This window comes from Orcinus orca, chromosome 3 (assembly GCF_937001465.1).
Source record: "Orcinus orca chromosome 3, mOrcOrc1.1, whole genome shotgun sequence".
NCBI lineage: Eukaryota > Metazoa > Chordata > Mammalia > Artiodactyla > Delphinidae > Orcinus > Orcinus orca.
The window spans coordinates 118955388-118980514 of record NC_064561.1 but is presented as its reverse complement, the minus strand read 5'-3'; the positions used below and the strand labels follow the sequence as shown (position 1 = coordinate 118980514).

Here is a 25127-nt window from a genome sequence, read left to right as displayed (position 1 = left end):
GGGTGTTTAACATTGCTAAGTTTCAAGTTATTCCCAGTCTTGCTGGATTACTGTAAGAGATAATGCATACCAAGTACCAGAAGAGGGCTTCATTCATTACTGGTGCTGAATAAAAGACATGTATTACTGTGATGGAAGGCAAAAGATATTTCTGGTTAAATCTCATTGCTCAAACTAGGGAATCAAAAGGTATCATCTAAAGATGTAGATATAAAGGTAACCAGTAGGAAAACATCAGGTCAATAAAATTCCTTTTAATTATCTGAACACACATTAAAGAAAAGCAAACATATATTTATAGTAAGACATTTTTAAAGCATTATCTTGTATATTAATATGCATAAATGTGATAAATGTTCCTATTAAAACAACTTCCAGATTAGATCATAAAGCAAAACACAACTGAATGGTGCACATAAGAATCATATCTAAAATAGAATTACTCAGAAAGGTTGAATATAAAATGATGGGCATAGGTATATCGGGTAAACAGAAAAATAAATATAGCAAATATATCAATTTATATATATATCAACATAGCAAAGAATTTGGATGAAAACAATTACATTCAATAAGACAAAGGTACTTTATAGTGGTAAAAATATAAAAGAAGGAAGGACCATTTTATTGCACTATAATCACCTCTACATAAAATTATATGTGCACATAAGGTTTGGAAGAAAACATGACAGATAGAGTGACGAGATTATGAATTTTTTTCTCTAGTTGTTCCACTTCCATTAATGCTGTTACAATTAATAATAATGACATGGTGAAAATTCTTAAATTGAGCATTGATTCCTTAGATATATATCTCATCGCCAAAGGAAAAAATATATATATTTGTTGAAGAGAGACTTTGAGATATATACATTTTCCACTCAGAGTGTAAAAATCTTTTTCTTTACCACCAGAATTATTTCAGCTAGATGGTTCAACAGAAATTGTTGAGTCCCTTCTAATTTAATCGTGCAGTAATGACACTGTCGCTTTTATAATATGCTTCTCTTTGACTGTCAATAGTTATCTTCTCCCTCCATTTTTACAGCAATATGAGAACTGGAGGCCCAATCAGCCAGATAGTTTCTTTTCTGCTGGAGAAGATTGTGTTGTAATTATATGGCATGAGAATGGCCAGTGGAATGATGTTCCCTGCAATTACCATCTCACCTATACCTGCAAGAAAGGAACAGGTAATGATTACTCCATTAATAATGTATACTTAATCTGCATTTCAATTATCAAGTAAATTCAGGAAGAATAAATGTCATTCTTTGTGGTCTTTTTTTTTTTTTTTTTTTTTGCGCGGTACGCGGGCCTCTCACTGTTGTGGCCTCTCCCGTTGCGGAGCACAGGCTCCGGACGCGCAGGCTCAGCGGCCATGGCTCACGGGCCCAGCCGCTCCGCGGCATGTGGGATCCTCCCGGACCAGGGCACGAACCCGTGTCCCCTGCATCGGCAGGCGGACTCTCAACCACTGCGCCAACAGGGAAGCCCAAATGTCATTAAGACATAAGCTGGATGTCACATATGGCATCTCTTATTGCTCTGGAATGGTTTACTTTTTCAATATAATTGAAAAGTTTGTTTTCAGTAATGTGTTCACCTTAGATTTCAAGTGCTTAAGATAACAATGTAGCATTTATGTAGAAAAACTACCTGGCAGTATTTTTAAGAAAAACAATTGCCAGCCCAAGGGCCTATAAACCTGTTTATTTTGATGAGGAGAGCATTAAAAAAAAAAAAAAAAAAAAAAAAATTAGTTGTAGAATAAATAAATAAAAAATTTAAAGAAACAAAAAAATTTTTAATTAGTTGTCGACAATAAAAAACTGGTATGTATCATAAAATAATGTGAAGTTTTTACTTAAAAAAAAAAGAACACCTGGTGCCCTCTGGCCCATGTTCACATTTATCAATGGTTTAAATACTGCAGCTGAAAACTACCACCCTCCCTTGGTAGGACTGTTGTCTCCAATTCATTGCAGTCCTCATTCAGACCTTTCCTCCTTTTTGGTTAAGTTCCTGGTCTTTATAGACATTTGAGTTTTTCACTCATTCCCTTAGAAGCTCCATCTGTACACATATACCATAGAACAAAAATGCCATCCCTATATCTATTGTTGAAAACCTTCAAAATATGATACAATAAAAACATTTATAATATGTTTATAAGTTAATAATATAATGAGAATTGCTTAGTTGATATTAAACAGATAAAATTAAGAAAGCTGATTTTTGAAAGTGTTTATCATTGACCAATATGTTTGAATTCTAAGGCACACTGTATAGACTTCTTCCTTTAAAAAATAGGAATTCCATAAAAATTTATAAACCTATTTGCAATTGATAATGGTGTTAGAACATGAGTATTTAATCTCTATACCCAGATTTTACCCACCTCAATTAAACATACAAAGTACAAATGCAAGATCCATTTGACTTATTTTTGAATATAAAAATAATAAAACTAAAAATACACTCTACAGATATTTTAGGAAAGACAAACACCACTAGAGAAATTCTATCAAAAGAAAGAGAACAGTAAGATACACAAAGCTGAGATGAAACTTAGCAGTTATCCATGACTACTATACTCTGCCATTCTCTTGTCTAAAACAGAATTTATTCTGAATATCTTTCATGTGTGAGCAGCTTTCCTGACTATGTACGTTACTTCCGCACTTACGCGATGGAACTTGTGAAAACAGCAAATCAAGTTATTTGCTCTTTTCCCTGTTTCTAGTGTAAGAAGTCTTTAAAGAACTGTTTGTCTTTATCCAAATGTCGTGTTTGCCCTCTTAGATCTCCAAATGTTCCCTGGAGTCATGCTTTCATTTTGTGATCCAAACATTCTTTTATTTCCCGTGTTGCTTTTTCCTATGCCAGGGTTTATTAGCAGCAGCACTATTAACGTTTTAGGCCAGACGGTTCTTACTTGTTGGGGCTGTCCTGTGCATTGCAGAATGTTTAGCATCATCTCTGCCCTCTATGCACTGAATGCCAGTAACATTCTCCTCCACTCCACGTCCTCCTTTGCTTTGTGACAGCCATCCATGTCTCTAGCCATCACCAACTATCCCTGGGAAAGGAGGGAGAGGAGGAAAACTGCCCCAGATTGAGAACCACTGCCTTATCTAAAAAGGTCTCACAACAGTAACATCATGGTAGACATTTACCAATGGGGAAAGATTTACAAAACATTAGGAAAGATTTACAAAACATTTCTCCTCATTAAAGGAGAAAAATAAAACAAAACAAAATGATTCATATATTTTATCTCCCTACTGTCTGATTTTTATTTGTGTAGACTTAATTCTTTGTTAATCAGTACTCTGGGGAATGTTACGAATTTTATAAATGTCTGAAGACTTTTATAAATGACACTTATTTTTCCTTTCAGATATTTTAGACATCTTTAAACATACAGACCTAGGTCGTTTTAATTAAATACTTGCAAAGGAGGATTATATTATATATAAAAGACTTTTTTTAAAAAAAAAAACACCACCTCATTGCATACTATCTACACATCTTTGGGGCATCCTGCAGGTTCCTTCCAATCCCATCCATTTAATTCCCCAATCCAGCCATAGATAATGACTTAATTCCCTTTCTTTTCTCTTTAGAATTATCACATATGCTTGTATCTGTAAACAAATTGTTTAGTTTTGTACACTTTTGAACTTTAAGTAGAATCATACTGTTTGTATTTTGTGCATTGCTTTTTTTGTTCAGCATTATGTTTGTGAGATTTATCCATGTTGATGCATGTAGCTGTATTTCTTCATTTTGGCTGCTGTGTAGTATTACGGTATATGACTATATAACATCTTATTTATCAGTTCTCCTGCCAGTGGACATTTGGGTTACATTCAGTGTTTTCATTATTATAAACAATGTTTCTACGAATATTCTTGAACTTGTTTGTGGTAGATCTCTGCAAGTTTCCATAGGGTGTTTTTCCAGGAGTGAAGTGCAGAGTCATAGGATACAGGTACTATCAAATTCACTAGAAAATGCCAAATTATTTTCCAAAGTGGTTGTACTAATTGTCACTCCCACCAGCAATGTGTGAAAGGTTCCATTACTCCACATCTTCTCCAACATTTGATATTAACGGACTTTGAAATTTTTGCCAATCTGGTGGGTATAAAATGTTACCTCTTGTGATTTAATTTGCGTTGTCTTGGATACTTCTCCCTGGATATCTTTTCATATACTTTTATTTATAGCTCTTCTTTTGTAAGGTTTCTGTTCATGTCTATTGTGTATTTTTAAAACTTGATTGCTTCTCTTTTATATATTGATTTGTGAGAGTTTTTTTAAATGTCCTGGTTATTAATCCCTTGACAATTATATGTTGCAAATATCTACTCCCAGTTTGTAGCTTGTCTTTCCCCATGGCATTTTTTAATGAACAGAGTTCTTCATTTTGTTGAATTTTCCTTTATGGTTTAAACCTTTTTGTGTCTTAAGAAATCTTTACCTATCCTAAAGTCAGAAAGCCATCCTATGTTGTTTTTAAATGTTTTATAGTTTGTCTTTTACATTTATATATTTAAACCATCTAGAATTGATCTCCCATGGATTCTCTGAGGTAGGGAACCAAATACATATTTTTTTCCATATGAATACCCAATTGTCCAAGTGAAAAAACTACCTTCTCCCCACTGCTCTGCCATGTTGCTTCCGTCAAATATCAAGCATATATATGTGGATCTATTTCTGGTCTGTTTGCCTGTCCTTGCCAGTACCACACTCCCTGAATTATTTTAACTTTATAATAAGTCTTCATTTATAGTTTTGGAAGAAATCTGTATATTGCTTTCTTCTCAAATTTAAAGACAACTTTTAATTAGTCAGAATCAAGTATAATGATTTATCTAATTGATAATTTTTAACCTTCCGTATCACTTCCATCTCATTCTATCTGATACTTGCTAGTATCTGGACCCTAGTATAGACTTTCCATATTACAATAAAAGAAGTGTAGATATCCAGATGCGGGTTTTCATTGAACTATATACATAGTGTAGATTATTAATTGAAAATGACATATTATTATAGAAATCTCAGTTTATCTTCTAGGAATTTGTAAAAATCAAATACATACACAAACGTTTCTGATTTCTTAGTTATAGATAGTAGGACTTTATAATCTATTTTTAGGTTATGTCTATCTGAATGACAATTTCTTATGTGAACAAAAATATATGCTTGGATTGTGTTTCATTAAAGACAGTTTTGTTTGCTATGGGTCAATACATTCTAAGCTGTTCTGTCAGGCAGAAGTAAATTAAAGGAACTAAATATTTAAGTTAAACCTACATTTGTCATTTCAAAAGAATATGGTTATAAACAGCCTTTTGAATATGTAAATAAATTTAATATTCGTGAACTTTTGACATCCAAACATCTTGGTACCAAGGTTTCTGGTAATCATCCTCCCACTGAAGATTTGCATTATTTCATGAGAGAATATGACATGCTTATCAGGTGGGCCTCATGATGGCATTCTTAAAGTAAACTATTGATAGGAAATGTCATTTAGGGAAATTATATTGAAGTTAAGTTATATTTTTATTAGAGATATATAGCAAAACACAATCACTTAATAAAAGTTAATTTTTAAAATATATCATTTAAAACAAGTACACTAATATTGAATAAAATTACAAATTAATACAAATTCAGTTGAACCAATTTTCCCAGCTTCTTGAATTTCAAAATTGTGAGGTTTCTTTTACTACTATTTCCTTTTTACTATTTCTACCATCACTAAGTTTGTTGATATACAGAATTTTTTATTGTGGGTTAAAAATGATGGTTATATATTCCACGATTTACCTTTACTTACCCTGCTTAAGAGTTGAAATTTATATTTATAAGGTAATTACGAAATTGAAGCATGAATACTATGTCCTGACTTGCTTCCTGTCTCTGTACAGAAGACAGAAAAGAGCAAATAAACATAATTGAACCTGGAGATATTTTATTTATACTGAAGGGTCCATATTTTATCCATATTTTGGACATATTTTGTCCACATTTTGAAGCTATGATGTTATTATAGATTGTAAGTTTTTTTCGGGGAAGTGACAATAATAGTTAATTATTACAAATCTTATTTGAAGTGAAGGTGGGTAATAAATAAAAACATCGGGATGGTGGTGAAGACAACATCAACAGGCCACATGGTGGCATGAGACAGGAAATTCCAAATTCCTTTTAATTTAGAATTTTTTTCGGAAAAGTAGCACCTCCAAATGGACAGGTGAATGTATGACCATATGCCCTATGGTTCTTTTTAAAAAAAAAAAAAAAAAGCACAATTCAAGGTACAGAATCTGAGATTCAAACTAGGCCCAGAAGCTTACTGTTTAGTTTTGTCTTGAAAATTTTCAATTTCTTAATCTAAATGACTGCTGAAGGTGCTTGATTGGGTATAATAAAGAAGAAAAGAGAAAAAAAAAGGAGAAACTCATGCCAATAGAAATACTTAGATTATTTGGAAATAACCCAATTTACTTTTCTTTAGTTGCTTGCGGCCAGCCCCCTGTTGTAGAAAATGCCAAGACCTTTGGAAAGATGAAACCTCGTTATGAAATCAACTCCCTGATTAGATATCACTGCAAAGATGGTTTCATTCAACGCCACCTTCCAACCATCCGTTGCCTAGGAAATGGAAGATGGGCTATGCCTAAAATTACCTGCCTGAACCGTAAGTGGTCCTTTAGAAAGAATGGACAACCATGCTATAACAACTACTAGACACCCTCATTTTACGGCTACGGTATTGGTAGTTTAGGGTATGGAGCAAGTAATATTGTTGTGTTTTCTTTTCTTTCCTTCTTTCCTTCCATGTAGCATCTGCATACCAAAGGACTTATTCTAAGAAATACTTTAAAAATTCCTCATCAGCAAAGGACAATTCAATAAATACATCAAAACATGATCACCGTTGGAGCAGGAGGTGGCAAGAATCAAGGCGCTGATCCCTAAAATGGCGAACATGTGTTTTCATCATTTCAGCCAAAGTCCTAACTTCCTGTGCCTTTCCTATCACCTCGAGAAGTATTATCAGTTGGTTTGGATTTTTGGACCACCGTCCAGTCATTTTGGGTTGCTGTGCTCGAAAACATTTTAAATGAAAGTATTGGCATTCAAAAAGAAAGCAAACAAAAGGAAAGAAAATAAGGGCAGAATGTAACCATTTCCAGACTATCTAATTTCTTTAGTTTTCTATTTGCCTCCAGTGCAGACCATTTTATAATGTATACCAGCCTACTGTACTATTTAAAAAGCTCCATTTCAGCACCAATGGCAATGTAAATAAGATGATTTAATGTTGATTTTAATCCTGTATATAAAATAAAAAGTCACACTGAGTTCGGGCATATTTAATGATGATTATGGAGCCTTACAGGTCTTTAATCATTTGTTCGGCTGCTTTTGGTAGTTTGTTTAGGCTGGAAATGGTTTCCCTTGCCCTTTGTCAGCAAGATGGAGGATGGCTTTTCCTGGACAATTAACAAACACAAAGTTTTGTAGGTCACTGCACCATTTCCGCCCTAGGTACAACCGGCTTCCATGTGATGCTGAAACCTGGCTGGCTAATGGGATCCCAACGGAACTAGAGACTGCAATGTGGAACTCTTTTTTTGCTGCATTCCTTTTTCTTCACTTACAAGAAAGGCCTGAACGGAGGACTTTTCTATGACTAGGAGCATTTTTTAGGGGTCAAAGTGCTAATTATTAACTCAACTGGGTCTCCTTTTTAATGGCTTTTTATAACACTAACTTGCAAGATTACAGATCAACAACATTTCAAATGGATATAGACCTAGGGCTCTGGAGGGAGGGGGTTTGTTAAAACAACACACATTCAAAGAAAGAAATTTTGTATATATAACCATTTTAATCTTTTATAAAGTTTTGAATGTTCATGTATGAATGCTGCAGCTGTGAAGCATACATAAATAAATGAAGTAAGCCATACTGATTTAATTTATTGGATGTTATTTTACCCCAAACCTGAACATTGACATAGTATGTTAGTTATTTTTCAGTGTTAGCCTTTATACTTCCCTCACACAGTTTGGAACAATATAATCTAGGTACTCTGTCCCTGATGAAATAATGTGATGGATAGAATGCATCAAGTGTTTATTATAAAAAGAGTGGAAAAGTGTATAGCTTTCAGCAAATGATGTTTGCCCATTCTAAGCAAGGAGCATATATATAGACATAGTGTGGGCGTTGCTTCCTGTTAGGTGGAGTGTATGTGTTAAAATTTCTCCCTATCTCTTCCCACTCTGTTTTCTCCCCTTAATTTGAATAAAATGACTGCTGAAGATGACTCTGAATCATTATCCACTTAATTTAATGTTTAAAGAAAACCCTGTAATGGGAAGAAAGCATTTAGGAGTCTTTCCCTAATTTTAGTTAGAATGATCTGGAGAAGACAACAAATAAAATGCAAATAGAAGAACAGCAGACCCAACATGGATTCTTTTTCACAGAACCTCTTTTGACTTAGAAGGAACCACAGTAGCCACAATCATACAGTCTTTAGGCAAGTTCCCTTGGTTGCCACGTTAAATGTGATCCACCTTTGGGTGTTCTAGAGCACAGAACAACTCTGTGTCTACCTATTAGGTTTTAATTTTTCCTCTTTCATTACAATGCACATAATACGTTCCTGTATTTATATTATACCGTGTATAGTGTAAAATGTGAATGACTGTTTTTTTTTTTTTTTTTTGTGAATGAAAATCTAAAATCTTTGTAACTTTTTATACCTGCTTTTGTTTCGCCAAAGAAACCTAAAATCCTTCTTTTACTATACTGTGACTGGTCTGGTTATTTACAACTTTAAACCCTAATGTGCACGAACATTTTTACATTCTAGATCTATCATGAAGTACAAGCTGCTGGCTTGGATGAAATGATTTTATGGCTAGCAGAGAGGTGATTATAAATGTCCCTGCAAAAATTGAGATAGTAATTCTGATAATGTTTACATATACATTCTTAGGCATTACTCTCAAACATGAAGGAAACATGCAATAGGAAAAGTGATAGGCCACACTTACAGAATTCTTCCTATTAACCAGGCCAAGTGTTTTCTGTATATCATCTTCCAACAAGCCTGAGAGGCTGTTAATGTCTGATTGATGAGGGATCAAGCATAGAGAATTCAAGTCATTTGTCCCAAGTTACATAGTTTGTTTGTAGTAGATGCAGGTAATCTCCAGAACCTGCATAATACTTTCAATAAAAACATAAAATGTTATGTTCTCAATTGTTATACATTTAGGAGGTTAATTTACTGGCTAGAAGATCATATCTAAAAAAAAGATCAGAAGATGTCAAAAACACCAAGTTCCTATCCATCCAGATATTCATCCATCACTTTATTTTCATTCATTCACTATTACTAAGTACTTACTATGTATTAGGCACTGTACTAGGCCCTGGAGATTCAGCAGTAAATGAGCTAGACAGGTCTCTGCCAATGTAAGATTTTTATACTGGATGCATCCCATGGGAGTTATTTTACAGCCCATTCTATTCAATATCTTTATTGATAATTTGGAAGAACAAATCCATTATATATTCTGCAGTTGTATAGAAGATCATAAAGGACAAAGGTGAGTGGAAAATTATTTTGAGGTTTCTTTCTTGGAATGTCAAAAATATATGGGAAGTTAGGCATGAATAGATACAGAAGAGATTCTTTTCCTTGCTTAGCTTGTCCTTTTAATGTGCAATCTGTCATATCTTTATACAGAACTTTAAATAGAAATTACCCAAGGGTAATTTATAAGAATTTGTATTACTTGTGCATATACACCCTTATTAGATGTTTATAAATCCATCAGATAAATTTTTACTGATCTAGGTGCAAATAATAGAGTCTATGGGATGTTCCATTACCCACAATGCTGGAACAGAGTGAGAAGTTTAAGGAGACTCAGCACTACTCAAAGTCAGCCAGAGGTGGTTTTCTATTCATTTCTAAAAGCTAGGTTGCATATCAGGGGAAGAAGAGGTGGTTTTATGGGGTAGCTGAAATGGAAAAGAGGTATGAGAGATTGTATCGGGAGGAATACATCATTTTAATGTGATAGCAAGTAGGACTTTGCTGATCTTAAGTGAATTTTCAATTACGGTACAGGAAGTAGGAACTGGATTAGCCTTGAGCTAATTGTGCAGGAGTCATATATCATGCAAAATAAAGTTGTGGAGTTTGAAAATGGACAGAAAAAATAAAATAGTTTTCAAAAAAGTTCAGAGTTGATTTTGTGCATGCCTGTGCAAGACTGTCTCCCAAGAAAAGAATCTCCAAGAGAAAATATATCTTAGTTAAAAGCAAAAGATGTTATTATCAAGAAGCTAAAGACTCAGTGATGACTTCAACATTTTTTAATGTGTTTCTTTTTATGTTTCCCAGTATTACAAATGCAGGGAAGTGGTTTTTGAAGGAAAAGGCCTGCAGTGATGGTTTTGTACCATTTGTACATCCTTTCTTTTTTCTTTTAACTGTGCTGCAGTTCCCATTTGCTAAACAAACCAGAACTCACCCAAATGATTCTTTTCTAAAACAAGTCTATATACAAAGTTTATAAAGGTCTTTGAATGAGTCATTCAAGAGTGTATAATCTTTTCCCGTTATTACTCATTTCTGAGTGTTTGGATCCCAGCTGGACAAGAAAGAGAAAATGCCAAACAAGAACAAGAATGGTTTTTGTTGAGATGTTTACAGAATAGGCAAAGCCTGGGTTTTCATTGGAATTTAAATTCACAGTTCTGTCTGAGTCCATCAAATGATCCCTGCTGAAGATTAAAAGTTGATTACCTTAAGGCAGTAAGTCGTAAGTAATTTTTTGATAGTGTGTACTCTAAAATAAAATGTTAAACTATGAATCCATCACATTTTAAGTTGTCAACCAAAATGTTTTTCATCATAAAGCAAAACAATTGTAAAGGATTTTAGTTTTGGCATATTCTAAATATTGCTGTTCTAAAATAAACACGTAACATCAGTCTCTTAAATATATTCAGTGGATTCTAAATACTGTAATAGTTTGATTCCCACTATCATCCATCTAAAAAATACTTGAAGAAAAATACTCTTTTAATAGTCAGATATTTTATGTTTTTATTTTTGGACTTGCTTTTTTATTTCAGTTCCCTCATGGAATTGTATCTAAATATTATACGTTTATGTGCTTGAAAGTCTTCTATTGATTAAGCTATCACCATATATACATCAAAATTTGTACTTTCAAGTGGAAAATTAATTTTTTCTTATGAACATAAACATAAAGGTGTAAAAGTTAAAAATCCTCTCCTGGATTAAGTTATCATTGTAATTTACAGATATACAATTGTTCAAAGCAATATTACACTCTTACAAAATTTGAAAGCTAATTACACAAATTGTAACATTTTATTAGAAATGTATCTCAATGAGATGATTAGGGCTGTTTTTCCCAAATCACATTTCCATGAGTAAACATTACCTAAAACTAGAATGTGTCATGGCTTAGCATCAATTCTATTCCTATTTTATTCTTACAGATTTAAACATTGAGAAAACTTTCTCACTTAAATAAGTAAATGGAAATGATAGTTTTATTATGCAGAGCTACTCAATATTTTTAAACTTCTTTCTGAATTATATGTCAAAAATCATATAGTGGTCTGTGAAAAATTACTTTCAATTACCTTTCAGTTGACATCTCAATGAAGTCCTTCTTAAATTTTTTTGGTAAACACCTGACTTAAAAAAGGTTTTGATTTGTACACTGTCACCAGAGTCATTCATTTTGATTCGTCCTTTTCTCTGTTCATAATTTTTACATCCCATGTCAATGTCCTAAGACTCAGGATGGATGAAAGGTGTGTTCGATATGGTGGTTGTTTTTTATGAAGTCGGAGTCTAAAGCCTTCGGTTTTCAAAGCTTGTTTCCTGAAACAACAGCATTAACATCACCTAGGAACTTGTAAGAAATGCAAATCCTCAGGCCCTGCCGTATTGAAATAGAAATGTTGGGGAATGAGGAGAGCAACCTGGGTTTTCACAAGCACTCAGGATGATTCTAAAGTTTATGAGAACTGGTATAAAGAAGATGATATCAAAAACGTTGAAGTTATGGAAATTTCTTCCTCTTGTGTGCCCATGTACACCCCCCCCCCAGAGTCTTTATTTTGCATGATACATGACTTATGGACAATTAGCTCAAGGCTAATCCGGTTCCTACTTCTTGTCCTGTATTGAAAATTCACTTAAGATCAGCAAAGTTCTGTTCAAGCAACCCTGATTTGGAGACCACTGCTTTAAGATACACAGTCCTTAAAGTATTTTTAGTACATTGTCTATCTGTACTTGTGAACATGTTTGGTGATTGCTTTCCCAATATTGAATGGGCCTCTGGTTATACAAGAAAAAAGTGAGAAAAGCTTTCACTACAGGGAAAGCTGAATAAAGAGGCATGGTTAAAAATAATCATTTCTTAAAAGACAGACCTGAAACAAAGCTTGAAATGAAAGAATTGAGACAAATTTAAAAACTGAGAAATAATAGAAGCAAAAAAGATAAAACTTCCTAACAGTAGCTAGCCAAGAAAAGGAACTTCAAATTCAGTGGGGAGCCCTAAAAGACATCTAGATGGGAGAATCCTTCAGAGTGAATTGATCTATAAATAACTCCAGTTCCTAAATCAGATGACCCTCTCCAATGCCCATTAGCCAGATTGAACTCATCATTCATTCAATAATGTATATTGAGACTTACCATGTGTCAAGCACTCTGCTAGATATCGGGGCTACTGTTATAAACAAGATAGGCCAAGTCCCTCTCCTCACTGGAATTTACTATCTGATGGGAAAGATTATCAATGGCACTAAAGATGGAAGAGATCTGAATTCTCAAAATGTTGTTGCTAAAGTCTCCATTTTTGGTCATCTCTTTGCTCTGCTCTCCGTCTTCACCTGATTCCAACCATAACCATAGGCCTTAACTCACTCCTACATTATAATTTCCATATCTCTTTCTTCTGTGGGAAAGGTATGTATCCAGCTGGTTGGGTTTCAGCAGTACATTAAGTTCTATATGTCCCAAATTGAAATATTATCCACCCATCCTACTAATTGTCTACACTTTTTTTTTTAAACTAGGAATCTAAGAGTCATCCTGGACTCCTAAGTTATGCCCATATTCAATCAAGAACCAAATTCTATTAATTCCACCTCCAAAAGTTTCTCATATTACCATCTTCTCTCTATCCCAGCTGTCCACAAATCTCATATAGTATTACTGTCTCTAGATGCATCACTTGCAAAATGATCTTTTAAACTACTACAGAGTACTTTTTCAAATGTGCAATCAGAGCTTGGTGTTCTACAGCTCAAAATTCTCCAGAAGCTATTGTTTACAAAATGAAATTAATTTTACATGCATAGCAAAATGCTTTGGGGGGAAAAAACTGTCTAGGTATTATGTGCTTGAGAATGGAGGAACTGATTTAGAAATCTTAAGTAAATCAACAATTAAATTTAAATAATTTAAGTTTTAATCAATTAAATTTAAGTTTTAGTTTTTTTCTTCTAATTAGATCAGTCTGGCTTCCTGTTCAGTCTCTGATGAAAAGTCAGGTTCCCCTTGTAGGGATTGTGTACAAGGTAAAAATGGAAGACCAGAAATATTCTCTAACTTAATGGGACAGAGGGTTTACCCCTCCAGATACACTCTCTACCCTTCTCCTCCTGCTTTGTGCCCTGGGAGATTGACACCCATCTCAACATAGCCCTCTCTACCTCTTATTCTCTACTGCTCTCTCACCTTGACCCTTCAGGACTGAGGGAGTAAGAGCTCTCCACTATTACTGGTCCATGGGTACTGCACTATAAATTGTGATTTCCTTAAGCTACCCATCTGTATATTAAATAGTCCTTTTGTTAAACTCTCTTCATCTTACCCAGTTTGATTGTGTCATCTGTTTCCTACTGGATTCCTGACTGACAAAGTGTTTTTAGATGCAGTGCTTCAGGGAAATTATGGAAGTAACACAGTTCCTATCAATCACAGGACGGGCATGCTACATTACAGTCTGGAAGCGACCACGTTGGTTCTCTTGGTTTCTTTCATGGCATCTTATTGTGAGGTTATATCTTTAGTCCTTCCTTACAGCCACTAAAAGCTAAACATGTGCTTGTTGCAACTGCCAGCCATTTTTCTGCCTCAGCTATGCATAAACATAGCCACGCTGCAGACTGCTTGGTCCTAAGGCTGTGTTCTCTGGCTTGATTTCCAAAGTTAAATGTGATACTTCTCAGCTTGAAATCACAGTCAAGTTCAGTAATCAATACTTGTCTTATAATAAGGAGCAAAGAAAAGAGTAGGTGTCAAGGTTTACATGTGCATAGCTTTCTCTGAGATTAAAGCCCCAATATTTTAGGGGAAAGTGGGAAGTGGGAAGAGAAGTGGAAGAGAAAGGAAGGGAGACTGGTATTTTAAAGTTGCCAGACCATTTTGTTTCTCTGGATAGAGGTCTGCTTCTGTCTTTCAGAGAAGTTTTTTCCTCCCTTTGTTTTTGGAGGAGCCATTCCAGGCGGGGGGGGGGGGGGTCTGTAAGTTACACAAGTTTAAGACCAAGCTCCTACTTTGGAATGAATTGGTAAAAGGAGCAGCTGAGTTGCTCTGCATTATAAAGTGGATGTTATCTTCTCATGCAAAGTGGTGTATTTTTAGAGTAAATTTTTACTTGGAGAAATATTCTGTTTACCTTCTCTAGGGTCTTGATTCCAAGGAGTGGAAAATTATTGGCAGAAGGGCCTTCCTGTGTCGAGGAGGGAAGTTAGTTTCAACAACCTGGTAGTAGATGTGCTGAAATTAAGAGAAACAGGTCTCCACCTGTGGAGGGGCCTGTAAACTCTGGAAGTAGTTGATAAACTGCACAGTTCTGAGTTATTTATCTGTGTTAGAATTCTTTACATTTCCTCACGTCCTCAGCATAGTTTTCTTAAGTTAGGGCTTAACTGAGCTTTTCAGAGTTAAGGGATAGGCCAGCCCTCCTATGGGAAGAGTGGAGAGGTAAAGAGATCAGCAGCAGCCTTAGAAAGCCAAGTACAGATGGCGTGATGGGATCTAGAGTCATGTGCCTGGTACCAGAAGGCTGGCTGGGGTCAGAATGACATGCCAGGTGGATTTATGGGACTGGGCAGTGTGCCGGGAACATCTGTTGGAAGGAATCTGCTAAAATGTTTAAATTTTTTGTCAAGTAACAAGTGGTCTTGGAAATATTGTTTGAGCACTAAAGGGAAGTACAATTTCTTAAAACTAAAGGTGGGAACATCTGTTTACATAGGCTTTTTTATAAGTAATATCATTGTGTAATACGTGGCAATACTTATACTTTTACCGTGGAGTCTCTTCTACCTTAAGATGTGAGCTGAATTAACAGATTCTTTTATTTTGTATAAGGATATGTAGGGCAAAATGAGTAATTTGGGAATTTAAAAATGAACACATAAGCAAGAAAAAAAAGTAACCCAGTAAAATGAATAGAAGAAAATTAGCTAAGTAATTCCAGAAGAATGAGAGTAATAAAACAATACTATGCTTTTGGATAAGGATTTAGGAAAGGAAGAAGACTTGCTGGGACTTCGGAGGTTGTACTAATCTAGGCAGAGAAAAAACATGTCATTAAAAAGCAGGCATTGGGATTTGGTGATGCTCTGATTATGAAAGAGGATAAAAGAAAAATATTAATTATAGCATTTTGAGTACAGCATTAGGGAAAGTAGAAATGCTACAAAGCATTCATGCTAAAGAGAGAAGACAGTTTATATTTGAATCTCACTAACAATGGGCAAATATCAGTTGCTTGGGTGTTTCTGGTTGTATAAGAATGAAAAATGAAATCATTTAGAAGGATTTTTAATTAGCTGAGGCCTTGAACACAAAGATACCAGTCCTGTCCATCCAAAGGAGGAGGCCCAGGATGGAGACTAGACCAAAGGATGAGAGTTGCTGAAGTTGCCCAGCATAAAAGGACCGCTGTGCAAAAGCTGCAAGATATGCATCCCGGCTGAAAACCGTGTGGGCAAGTAATGTTTGTTGAATCATTTCCTGAATCATAATTCTCATTTTTAGATGCCATGAAAACACTTTTTAGGTATTTGTTAAATTATGTCATTGCTCTTTTATTGTTCTTAATTTATTACCTAAGTAATCCCTGCTCATTGTAAATGCATTGGTAAATTCAGAAAAGCACAAATAGGAAAATAAATGTTCAAGAGAATATTTGCTTGAGGTCACTATTTTTTACCCATACCGCCCCAAAGAGTGCTCAATAGCTATGTGGTGAAGGTACTATTTACTGGGTGTCAGTCACTCTCATAAGCGAATTGCCATCTGTCTTCTTTCATGAGAATGTAAGCTCCGTAAGTACAGGGACTCCTCTGTCTCGATCATCACCATGTTCCTAACACCTGCAATAGTACCTGGCATGCAGCAGGTACTCAATAAATATTTGCTAAATGAATATGACTAAATCACCTCTCTTAATATTCATATCGATTTTACTGTCATTCCTATTTCCTGGTGGAGATACGGAGGCCCAGGGAGATTACACTGACAGCCCCAAGTCTCCTAGCGCATACTCTCGGATGTGCACCCAGAAAGCCTGACTCAGGAGCTCATTAACACATTTAGCAGATACTCCTCAGATAGAGGGGGAGCCTGTTGAAACTAAGGTCAGTGGGATGAGTTAACAACGCCCTACTGAAACCAAGACAGAAATCCCTTGTCTCCTTGCCTCAGGTACCACCAAGAGCCTGTTATGTTATATTCATTGAGCAGTTCTATTAACCAGCAGCATCAGAAGCTGAGGACAGAAAAAGAAAAATGTGAAGCCGTTTCTTTCTGTCTCTCACCACTCTTTGCTCCAGAAATATGCCATCCACTGTTGTCTGTTACCTAAGTTAGTGGCTGACTGAATGGTTTAGCAGATGAGAAGCTGTTGGGATTTCTAGAAAATCACGTGAATGTTTGGAAAAGCGCAGCTGCAATTTGTATCTATCTAAGTCTGCAGAGTCATGCAGAGTCAGAGTGAATGTCAGTGTCATTTCATGCTAGATGTCAGTCCATTGTGACCTTCACTGTTGCCTATTTAACCAAAGTAAATATTTGCCGTTAGAAGAGAACCAGAAGTTGCTTTCCAGCAATATGTGAACAAATCTCCATGCAGCCATTTAACTTGATCCTGGAGATCAAGAAATTATTGTAGGAAATTTGCAGATACAGCCATGTTACAGCATTCAGAGTAGTCACTGATATGTTTTATCATGTGTCCTGAGAATGTTTATGTATGTGAATATGTAGATTTTTGAAGTGAATGTCGAGATTAAATAAAATACCCAACTTACTGCTTCAAAGAGGATGTAGCAGAAAAAACATGAAAATAATGTGCTCCAAATTTTCATAACCCTTAAAAATTTAATTAGATTTAGGGTACAGATTTAAAAGTACACATTTATTCATTTGTGCACTCACTTTTATATTCATTCAACAGATATTTTTTTGAGCAGGAACTACACTCCAGGAACTATTCTATTTAATTTCTTAGATTCATTTCAGACTTTATTATGTTGCTCTGACAATAGCACAGGGCTCTTCTGGTTTTTAGAAGTTACTCCCGGCAAATGAAAATTTTCAGCTTTCCAGAAATAAATTGAGAACATCCTACACCTATACTGACACACTGAAAATATATATGATCAGCCTCAGGATTAAAGACGTTTCAGAGTAAAGCAAGCTGTGTTGGCAGCTAGAAATAGCCTGTGAGTTCAGAATGGAAATAAATGTTTGGGGGTAGGGAGGAAGATTTGTATCTAAGCAACAGTTGTTTGTAATAATTCTGTGATAAATAAGGACCTTTGTCTTGAATACATTGCTTCAGATATTTCTTTTAAAGTCATGTTTTCCGCCATATTGTAAGGAGATTTACAGTGTACTGACATGGTGCCAAACAATGTTTGGGCTGAACTTTCTGTTCTTATGTCTCCCAGTTCATTGTTTGGGAGTTGGGAACTGAATACTTATGCTCCAAGTGGATGGCGGAGCCCCCTGCACATCCTGAAAGCCACTGAAAGATCCTGAGTTGACCCTGCAGAGGGTGACTTCAGCGGGAGGAGTCATTATCGGACCACAGGCACTAGAGGCAGATTAGGTGTGGCAGAAAGTAGATCTGCCTGAAATCAGAAGGCGTAGGATCAGGCCCCAGCACCTCCATCTACCATCTACGAGGCTTCTTGAGACTTGGTCCCTATGGTACTCAGTTTGCTCACACAGTGTTGCTGGCTCCTAACTGTACCTAACTGGTGTTTAGGATTTGGTGATGTCTGATACACCATGAAGAGATTATTCTTAGGAATCAAGTTTTATGAATACATTTCTACGGGGAATTTTGGTTTTGCTGAAAACTAAGGCAAAGAGTTTTTCTTTGTTTTTTCCAGGTGAGGAAGTGAGAGGACAGGTACCTACCCCATCCATGTCTACCCCATGAGACATAGAGGAAGGCTCTATTTTTATTAGAGACTCTGACATCAAGGCTTATGCAGTGCTGTGCTTTAGGGACAAAACAAGCCCATAGTTAGGGGGAGAAAAGCAGAGAAAGTTGAGTGGCTGCAGGCCAGGCAGCAGTGGGAATGTTGAGACACGCCAAAAGAACCAGAGGCCACTTTGGGAGCTAGGGACGTTGCGAGGCCCTCTGAGCATAGACAGAGGCAGGAGTCAGACAATTTTAGCGATTTCAGCCAATGTGATTCCCTCTGAAGCTGTTCTGGTGAAAAGGGCAGGAGAGGAGGCCACTGGTAGCAGAAGAGCCCTTCTTACTGTGAAAGCTTATTCCAAACCATGAAAGAAGAGCTCTCTGTGTCAAAAGGGGGAAAACCAGGAACTGCCTGCTCAGCACACCAGGTATCTATATATTTGTTTTACAGCTCCACCAAGCTTCCGGTTTGTAGCCAAGGCTGGAACCAGTGTCTTAGAGTCGTGCTTCTCAAACTTGAATGTGCCTGCAAATCACCTGGGGACTTTGTTAAAATGCAGATTCTGCTTCGGAAGGTCCAAGATGGGTCTGGGGTTCTAACAAGCTCCTAAGTGATGTTGATTTTGCTGGAAGATAAAACACACTTCTAATAGTAAGAGCTTGGAGCACCGGTTCTCATACTTTAGCGGGCATCAAAGTCTGCCAGAGTCCTTATTAAAACACAGATAGTTGTGCCCAGCTCCCAGTTTCCAATTCAGTTGATCCAGGGTAGGGCCTGATAATTTGCATTTCTAATAAGTTCACAGGCAATGTAGCTCTGGACATGATCATGTACGGCAGTGGTTCTCAAACCTGTCATAGCTGGGAAACTTACAAAGCATAGTCAGGCAAGGCCCTCCTCCCTTCCCAAGCCTCTCCACCTCCCCAAACCCTGCTCTCACAGAATCTGTTCTAAAGCCCCCTGGGTGATCCTAATGCGCCCTCAGGTTGGAGAACCGTTGATAGAAGGCTTCATGGGTCACATAAAGGCTTCAGATTTTATTCTAAATATAATACCATGTACTAGTTGGCTCTGCTTTTAGAAATAATTTGTGACTGGATATAAAGGTGTTTGAAGGCAGATCACTGATGAAATCCTGACGACTGAACTACATGCCTTTATCTCGAAAGGTGAATGAGTAATCTCTAGGAGGCAGACACTATCTTCACTATCTCTTTTATTACAAATAAGGGAGACTCAGAAAGGTTAATCAGACGACTCTTTAATTCCTGCGGAGATATATATTAAAAGGTACACAAATTGGTTAATTTTGAAATCTACTCATGCCAAACTGGCTCAGTAGATTTGCTCCCACTTTCTATAAACTTTGGTCTGTTCCATTATGTGTTATGTGGCAGAAACTAATTACTGGGAGCCTGTAATTTGAAGTGACAGGTAATTGAAACTTGGGTTCTGTAGGAATATCTGTGTAATGCATAATACATTATTAAACACGAATTATTTAAAGCACAAGTGAAGCCAGTTGAAGTCATCTCCAGCAGTTGTTGGTTCATAATAAAACTGAAACTACAGATAATTAGCATGGGTCCAAAAAAGCTCATTTCAAGTTGGCCTGCAAAAATTATTTTTCATCATTTGATATTAATTATGACATGCTAATATGTCTAATTTTATTTGGCCCATCTACATTCACCTCATGTACTCAGAATGAAAAGCAGAACAAAGCTCTAAATCCAAGAAAGAAAGAAAATGATCTATCCCACACTTCTATTAATATTTAACCTTCTTTACTGGATTACTACTCCGAGGTTGCCAACACACACCTCAGTGGAAATGGTGACTCTTTTTGAAAGAATGTGAAAGCAGATTTTAGTTTCAAATGGAATATTATTATCTTATAAAATTTGATCACTTGATTTTTTTTTTTTAATGTAGAAAAGCCCCATTAGAACAATGGGATGTGTATCACCAGTAGTTTATATATTACACACTACAGTGACTATAATACATACGTAACATATAAATAATACAGAACATAATATATAATAATACATATAAAATACCTAGCTCTATATGTATCTATCTAATTTCCTTCCTGGTCTTTGCTTCTGAAATTGTCCATCTGACACTTTGGATCCTGCAGGAGCATCACTTATAATGATGCTTGTAAAAGAGTAGACGAAATGGGCAGATTTCAAAAAGTACAGTCAAAGTAATAGCTATTGATGAACGTACCACTGTGAATTGCAGAAAAGCCTCCAGAATCATGCAGCGTGCATTTCTCCAGTACAAATTACGCCATACTGCTATGAAAATAACAGCTCTGACTTCCTCGGCCACCTACCTGCAACTTGGGGCACTGGCAGTAAAATCCACTTCTAGCCCATTGTACCATCTTTGTGGGACCTTTAAAACCCTAACCATCAGTATTTAGTTTTCTACAAGAGCAGCAATCTCTAAGGCTACTTATCTTTGTTATGAAAACAAACTTACCATAGGTGTAAATATGTATAGTTATAAATATAGCTAGAAACTACAGACCTTTCTGACCCCAGGTCTTTCTTGTTGGCAATCCATAAATAAATAAATAAACAAATAAATAAATAACAAAATCTCTTCCTAGTCCAATCCTTACAAAAAAAAAAAAGCAAGATTTTCCTAAGGTCCTCTGGCCACAGAAGACACAACGGCTGTGTTTTATGCCAGGTACATTTGATCCAGTTGATCAGTCATTTAAACTCCTCCTGTAAACACTTCATTCACTTGACTTCCAGGAATCACATAAACTTGGTTTTCTTCTACTCCTTGGGCATCTCCCTCGCTGGTCCCTCCACATCTTTTCTATTTATACTCTTTCTCTTGTTGATCTCATCCAGTCTTCTGACTGTAAAGGCCATATATGTTTATGACTCAGCCTGGATATTTCCCTTGAATTCCGGACTTACATGGCCAATTGCCTACCCTACATCTCCACTTGAATGTTAACAGATATCTCACATTTAACATGTCCAAATACAAATCCTTGTTCTTCCCTCCTACTTCATCCAAGGAAGAAACAGAGCACTGTGAGGAAGAATAACAGAGGGGGGAGGGTGTTTACTTTTAATGGAATGGGAAGGCCACCCTGAGGAGGTGACATTTAAGCTGAGGGGAGGCCTGAAGGATGAGAAAAAAACCAGGAAAGCAAAATATAAATCTGGGGTGGGAGGGCATTTCAGGGAAAGAAAATCTTATGTGAAGACCCTGAAGGAGTAAAGCACATGGCATATTTGAGAAACCAAAAGCAAGCCCACGTGACTGAAGTGAGAGATTGGCAGTTATCTCCTGTAGGTGCTACAGTATCTGTGATGGTTAAGAGAGGAGTCCTAGAGCTGGATTCCTGAGGTCAAAACCAGGTTTCGCCTCTTAACAGCCTGTAATATTTGACAAGTTACTTTACTCTGTGCCTTAGTTTCCTCATCTCCTAAAATGGGGCTATTTATAGTGCCTACCCTATACGGTAGTTGTGTTATCAATGAGCCATTGCGTGAAAGTACTTAGAACAGCATCTGCAATGTAGCATATATTGTAGTATAAATGGGAACATCTATTTTGAATTCAATTACTTCTCCCCACATCTAGAACTGCCACTTTGGTGCACCATCATTTCTGGCCCTCCTCCTAAAACTGCCTTCCATTTGGTCTCTAGGTATTTACTCTTAACCCAATACAATCCATTCTCCAACAGAAGTCAGGGTGATTTTTTTTTTAAGGGGACTCTGTCTTTATTGGCCCACAGGCTGCGTGAGGGGGATGAAGCGGGAGGAGTGGGGTCCCTGATGCCAGGCAGCCGAGCTTCACGGGCTTGTAGGTGATGGAGAACTCGCCTAGGTAGAAGCTGATCATCTCAGGGTTGATTTCCACCCGGCTGAAGGTCTGGCCGTTGTTAACACCCGCCATGCTGCCCCGCATCTCGGGCGAGATAATCACCTCCGAGCAGGGGAGTCTTCTCCACCTGGGGCTTCTCCGTGGGCGGTGCCTCCTCCCTGGCCTGCGCAGGCGCTGCAGCAGCAAGTACGGCTTCCTCCGCAGGCCGGGTCTCAGTGGCGGGCGCTGCGTAGCTGCATCCGCTGCTCCTGGGACGGATGTCCGGCAACTAACTGGTCGAGGTCCACGCCGAGGCAGGTGAACTTGCGGAAGGTCCGCTTATTCTTCGCTTCCACTTCGGTCATTTTGTTGGTGTTGCGATAAGCCAGGGTGAGTTATTTTTTTATAGAAATGTAATCATGTCGCTTACCTGCTCAAAACTTTCCTAGATTTAAAGCAGATTCATTGAGAATAAAATACGAAGGTTTTCATGGCCCCCAAGGCTTTCCATGCTCTGACTCTAACCTGCCATTCTAGACTCATTTTCTGCCAGGTTCCCTTCACTCACTATATTTTCTGTCTCGTTCGCTTTCTCATCTCCCGGCCTTTATATGTCATGTTTTCTGTATCTAGAATGTTCTTTCTCTAGCTCTCCATGCCTTATTTTTCAGGTCTCTGCTCAAATGTCCTCTTAAGAATGACTTTCCTGATTATCACATCTATTCAGGCACATGCTTTGTCCTCGGTCCCTATGAAGCATTTACTATTTTATGTTTTACTTTATACTCTTCATCAGCTGAAATTTTATTACTTATTTCGTTGTTACTTGTTTCTTGCTTGTCTCCCTTACTAGCTCTCGGTGTTTGTAACTGTAACATACTGGAGACTCAATACCTATTTGTTGTATGAGGGGATGCTTTTCCATATTCTGGAAAATGAAAGAAAAATGATTGAGGATATTTGCTTGGAGCTTGTGAATTATTTCCACTTGTCAGAGATTCAGATGAAAAGGCATTTTTTTTTTTTTTTTTTTAGTTGCCTCACCTGTTTCTCCTCTGTCAAGGATTGTGGTCTGGTGCTACCTATTGTTCAGTATCTGAAAACCGTTGTTTTTCTATAGCTTATCTGTTTGTTTGTTGTTGTTTAAAACAAAAAAAGTAAATCTGGTCCCCATTTCTCTATCTTGGCGGGAACTAAACAATTGCACGTATATGATTTTTATGACTCCTAGTGGTTGTACTTTGTATGGACTTTTACAAATGGAGAGCATCTTACATAAAGGCAATTCATGCAGATCATTGTGTCCTTTCTCCATGTGTCTCCAGTTTCTTAATACCCAAGTCACTGTGCTGCCATCTTGGGACACCATGCATGATAATGGAAGTTCTATGAATACAAATTTAGAAGGGTCTGATAGCATTTCCTTAGTTTTTTTTCCCTAGAGCTCATCTCTGTATGTCATATCTAGTTGGTTGAAGAGCCAGGGCAGATCCCAGAGGAGATGTTTCTGGGAGACCCATAATCCGAGATGTGACGGAACCCTACATGGTGCTTTGAACAATTCTTGCTTATTTTTCACTAAACCAGATAGGTTGTTTCAAATCTGAATGCTAGAAAAGGGAACACGCTAAGTTAATATCTGCAAGAATTTAGTTGTTCTAAGAGTCAACCCAAGATTTTTATTGTAAGAAGAGTCCCCGCCTCCCCATCTTGGAGATATATTTAAATAATAAAATTGAATGGATGTGGAAATTTATTCAATAGGTCTATACTTGGAAATTTGGATTACAATTCAAAACAATAAATATTTTCTATAGAAAAATCAGGCTTCTATTACATGGATTTCTGGTCAGAATATTTCAACTTAAACATCCTGGGATTGCCTTTCTACAAACTGAGAAGTGGATAATTAGATATGAATTAATCTACTCGCACTTACAATTTCTATTTTCATTTCGAACAAAACATTTTCTCCATCAGTTAAAAGGCTGAAAATGGGTGATTTTATTACAGCATAGAAAATTCTGTGTTGTGTAATCTTCTGTGTAGTGAGAGGGAAACACGTAAAGAACTTTGAAAATGACTTTGCTGTTGGTAATTGTTCTGATGTGTGGTGCCGGTTTCTGCCTTCAGACCTGGTGTGACGCCAAGAAGTTGTGTATGGTTACTCTTAATGTATTTTTATTATAATAGAAATAAGGCATGAAGAACATTATGATACCCTGGAAGGAGGGAAAAAAACTAATTTAGAATGAACAACCAGTTCTGACACAAATGAGGGATATCAAGTAGTGAATTTTTTATAATGTAACTTGAGTTTAGATGTAAGTATAGCATTGAAAGTTAGTGTTCCACACTACTAGGTTAACCCTAAGGGCTTGACATCAATGTCTAGCTTTTAGGGGCTAACTTTGAACTTGGATTAAAAGCTTTGTTGAAGTATTGATATTTTGGTTACTGAGTTGTTTAGAAGACTTTACTTATGAAAATCTCATTCACCAGAAATCTCTGGGAGACACTTGCTACTTGTTGGGTAGGAAAGAGAGGGACAATTATGACAAGGAAGGAAAGGAAAAATGATTTTCTCAGTCAAACTTACATGAACCAGTCCCCAAATGATAGGTCCAAATTGCCCTGAAAATATTTCCATGACACTGCAACAAAATGTGAATTACGTGCATTTATTCAAGAAGTGTATAAATATATGATATGCAGGA

At 36.6% G+C, this 25127-nt stretch overlaps 1 protein-coding gene and 1 pseudogene across 3 annotated transcripts in view; one reads left to right on the top strand and one right to left on the bottom strand.

Annotated features, from left to right (window-relative positions):
* The window catches only part of VCAN (versican), a 113902-nt gene extending 105533 nt beyond the window's left edge, over positions 1-8369 (top strand). For all 3 annotated transcript variants that reach the window (XM_004281633.4, XM_049708299.1, XM_004281634.4), the window contains 3 exons: positions 1049-1193; positions 6542-6724; positions 6871-8369. In XM_004281633.4, the coding sequence (XP_004281681.1) occupies positions 1049-1193; positions 6542-6724; positions 6871-6998 (456 nt within the window). In that variant the 3' untranslated portion in view covers positions 6999-8369. The remainder of the gene's footprint in view (positions 1-1048; positions 1194-6541; positions 6725-6870) is intronic.
* Positions 8370-22328: 13959 nt separating this feature from the next.
* On the bottom strand, positions 22329-22775 carry LOC117197368 (40S ribosomal protein S15-like; annotated as a pseudogene).
* Between the last annotated feature and the right edge of the window lie 2352 nt (positions 22776-25127).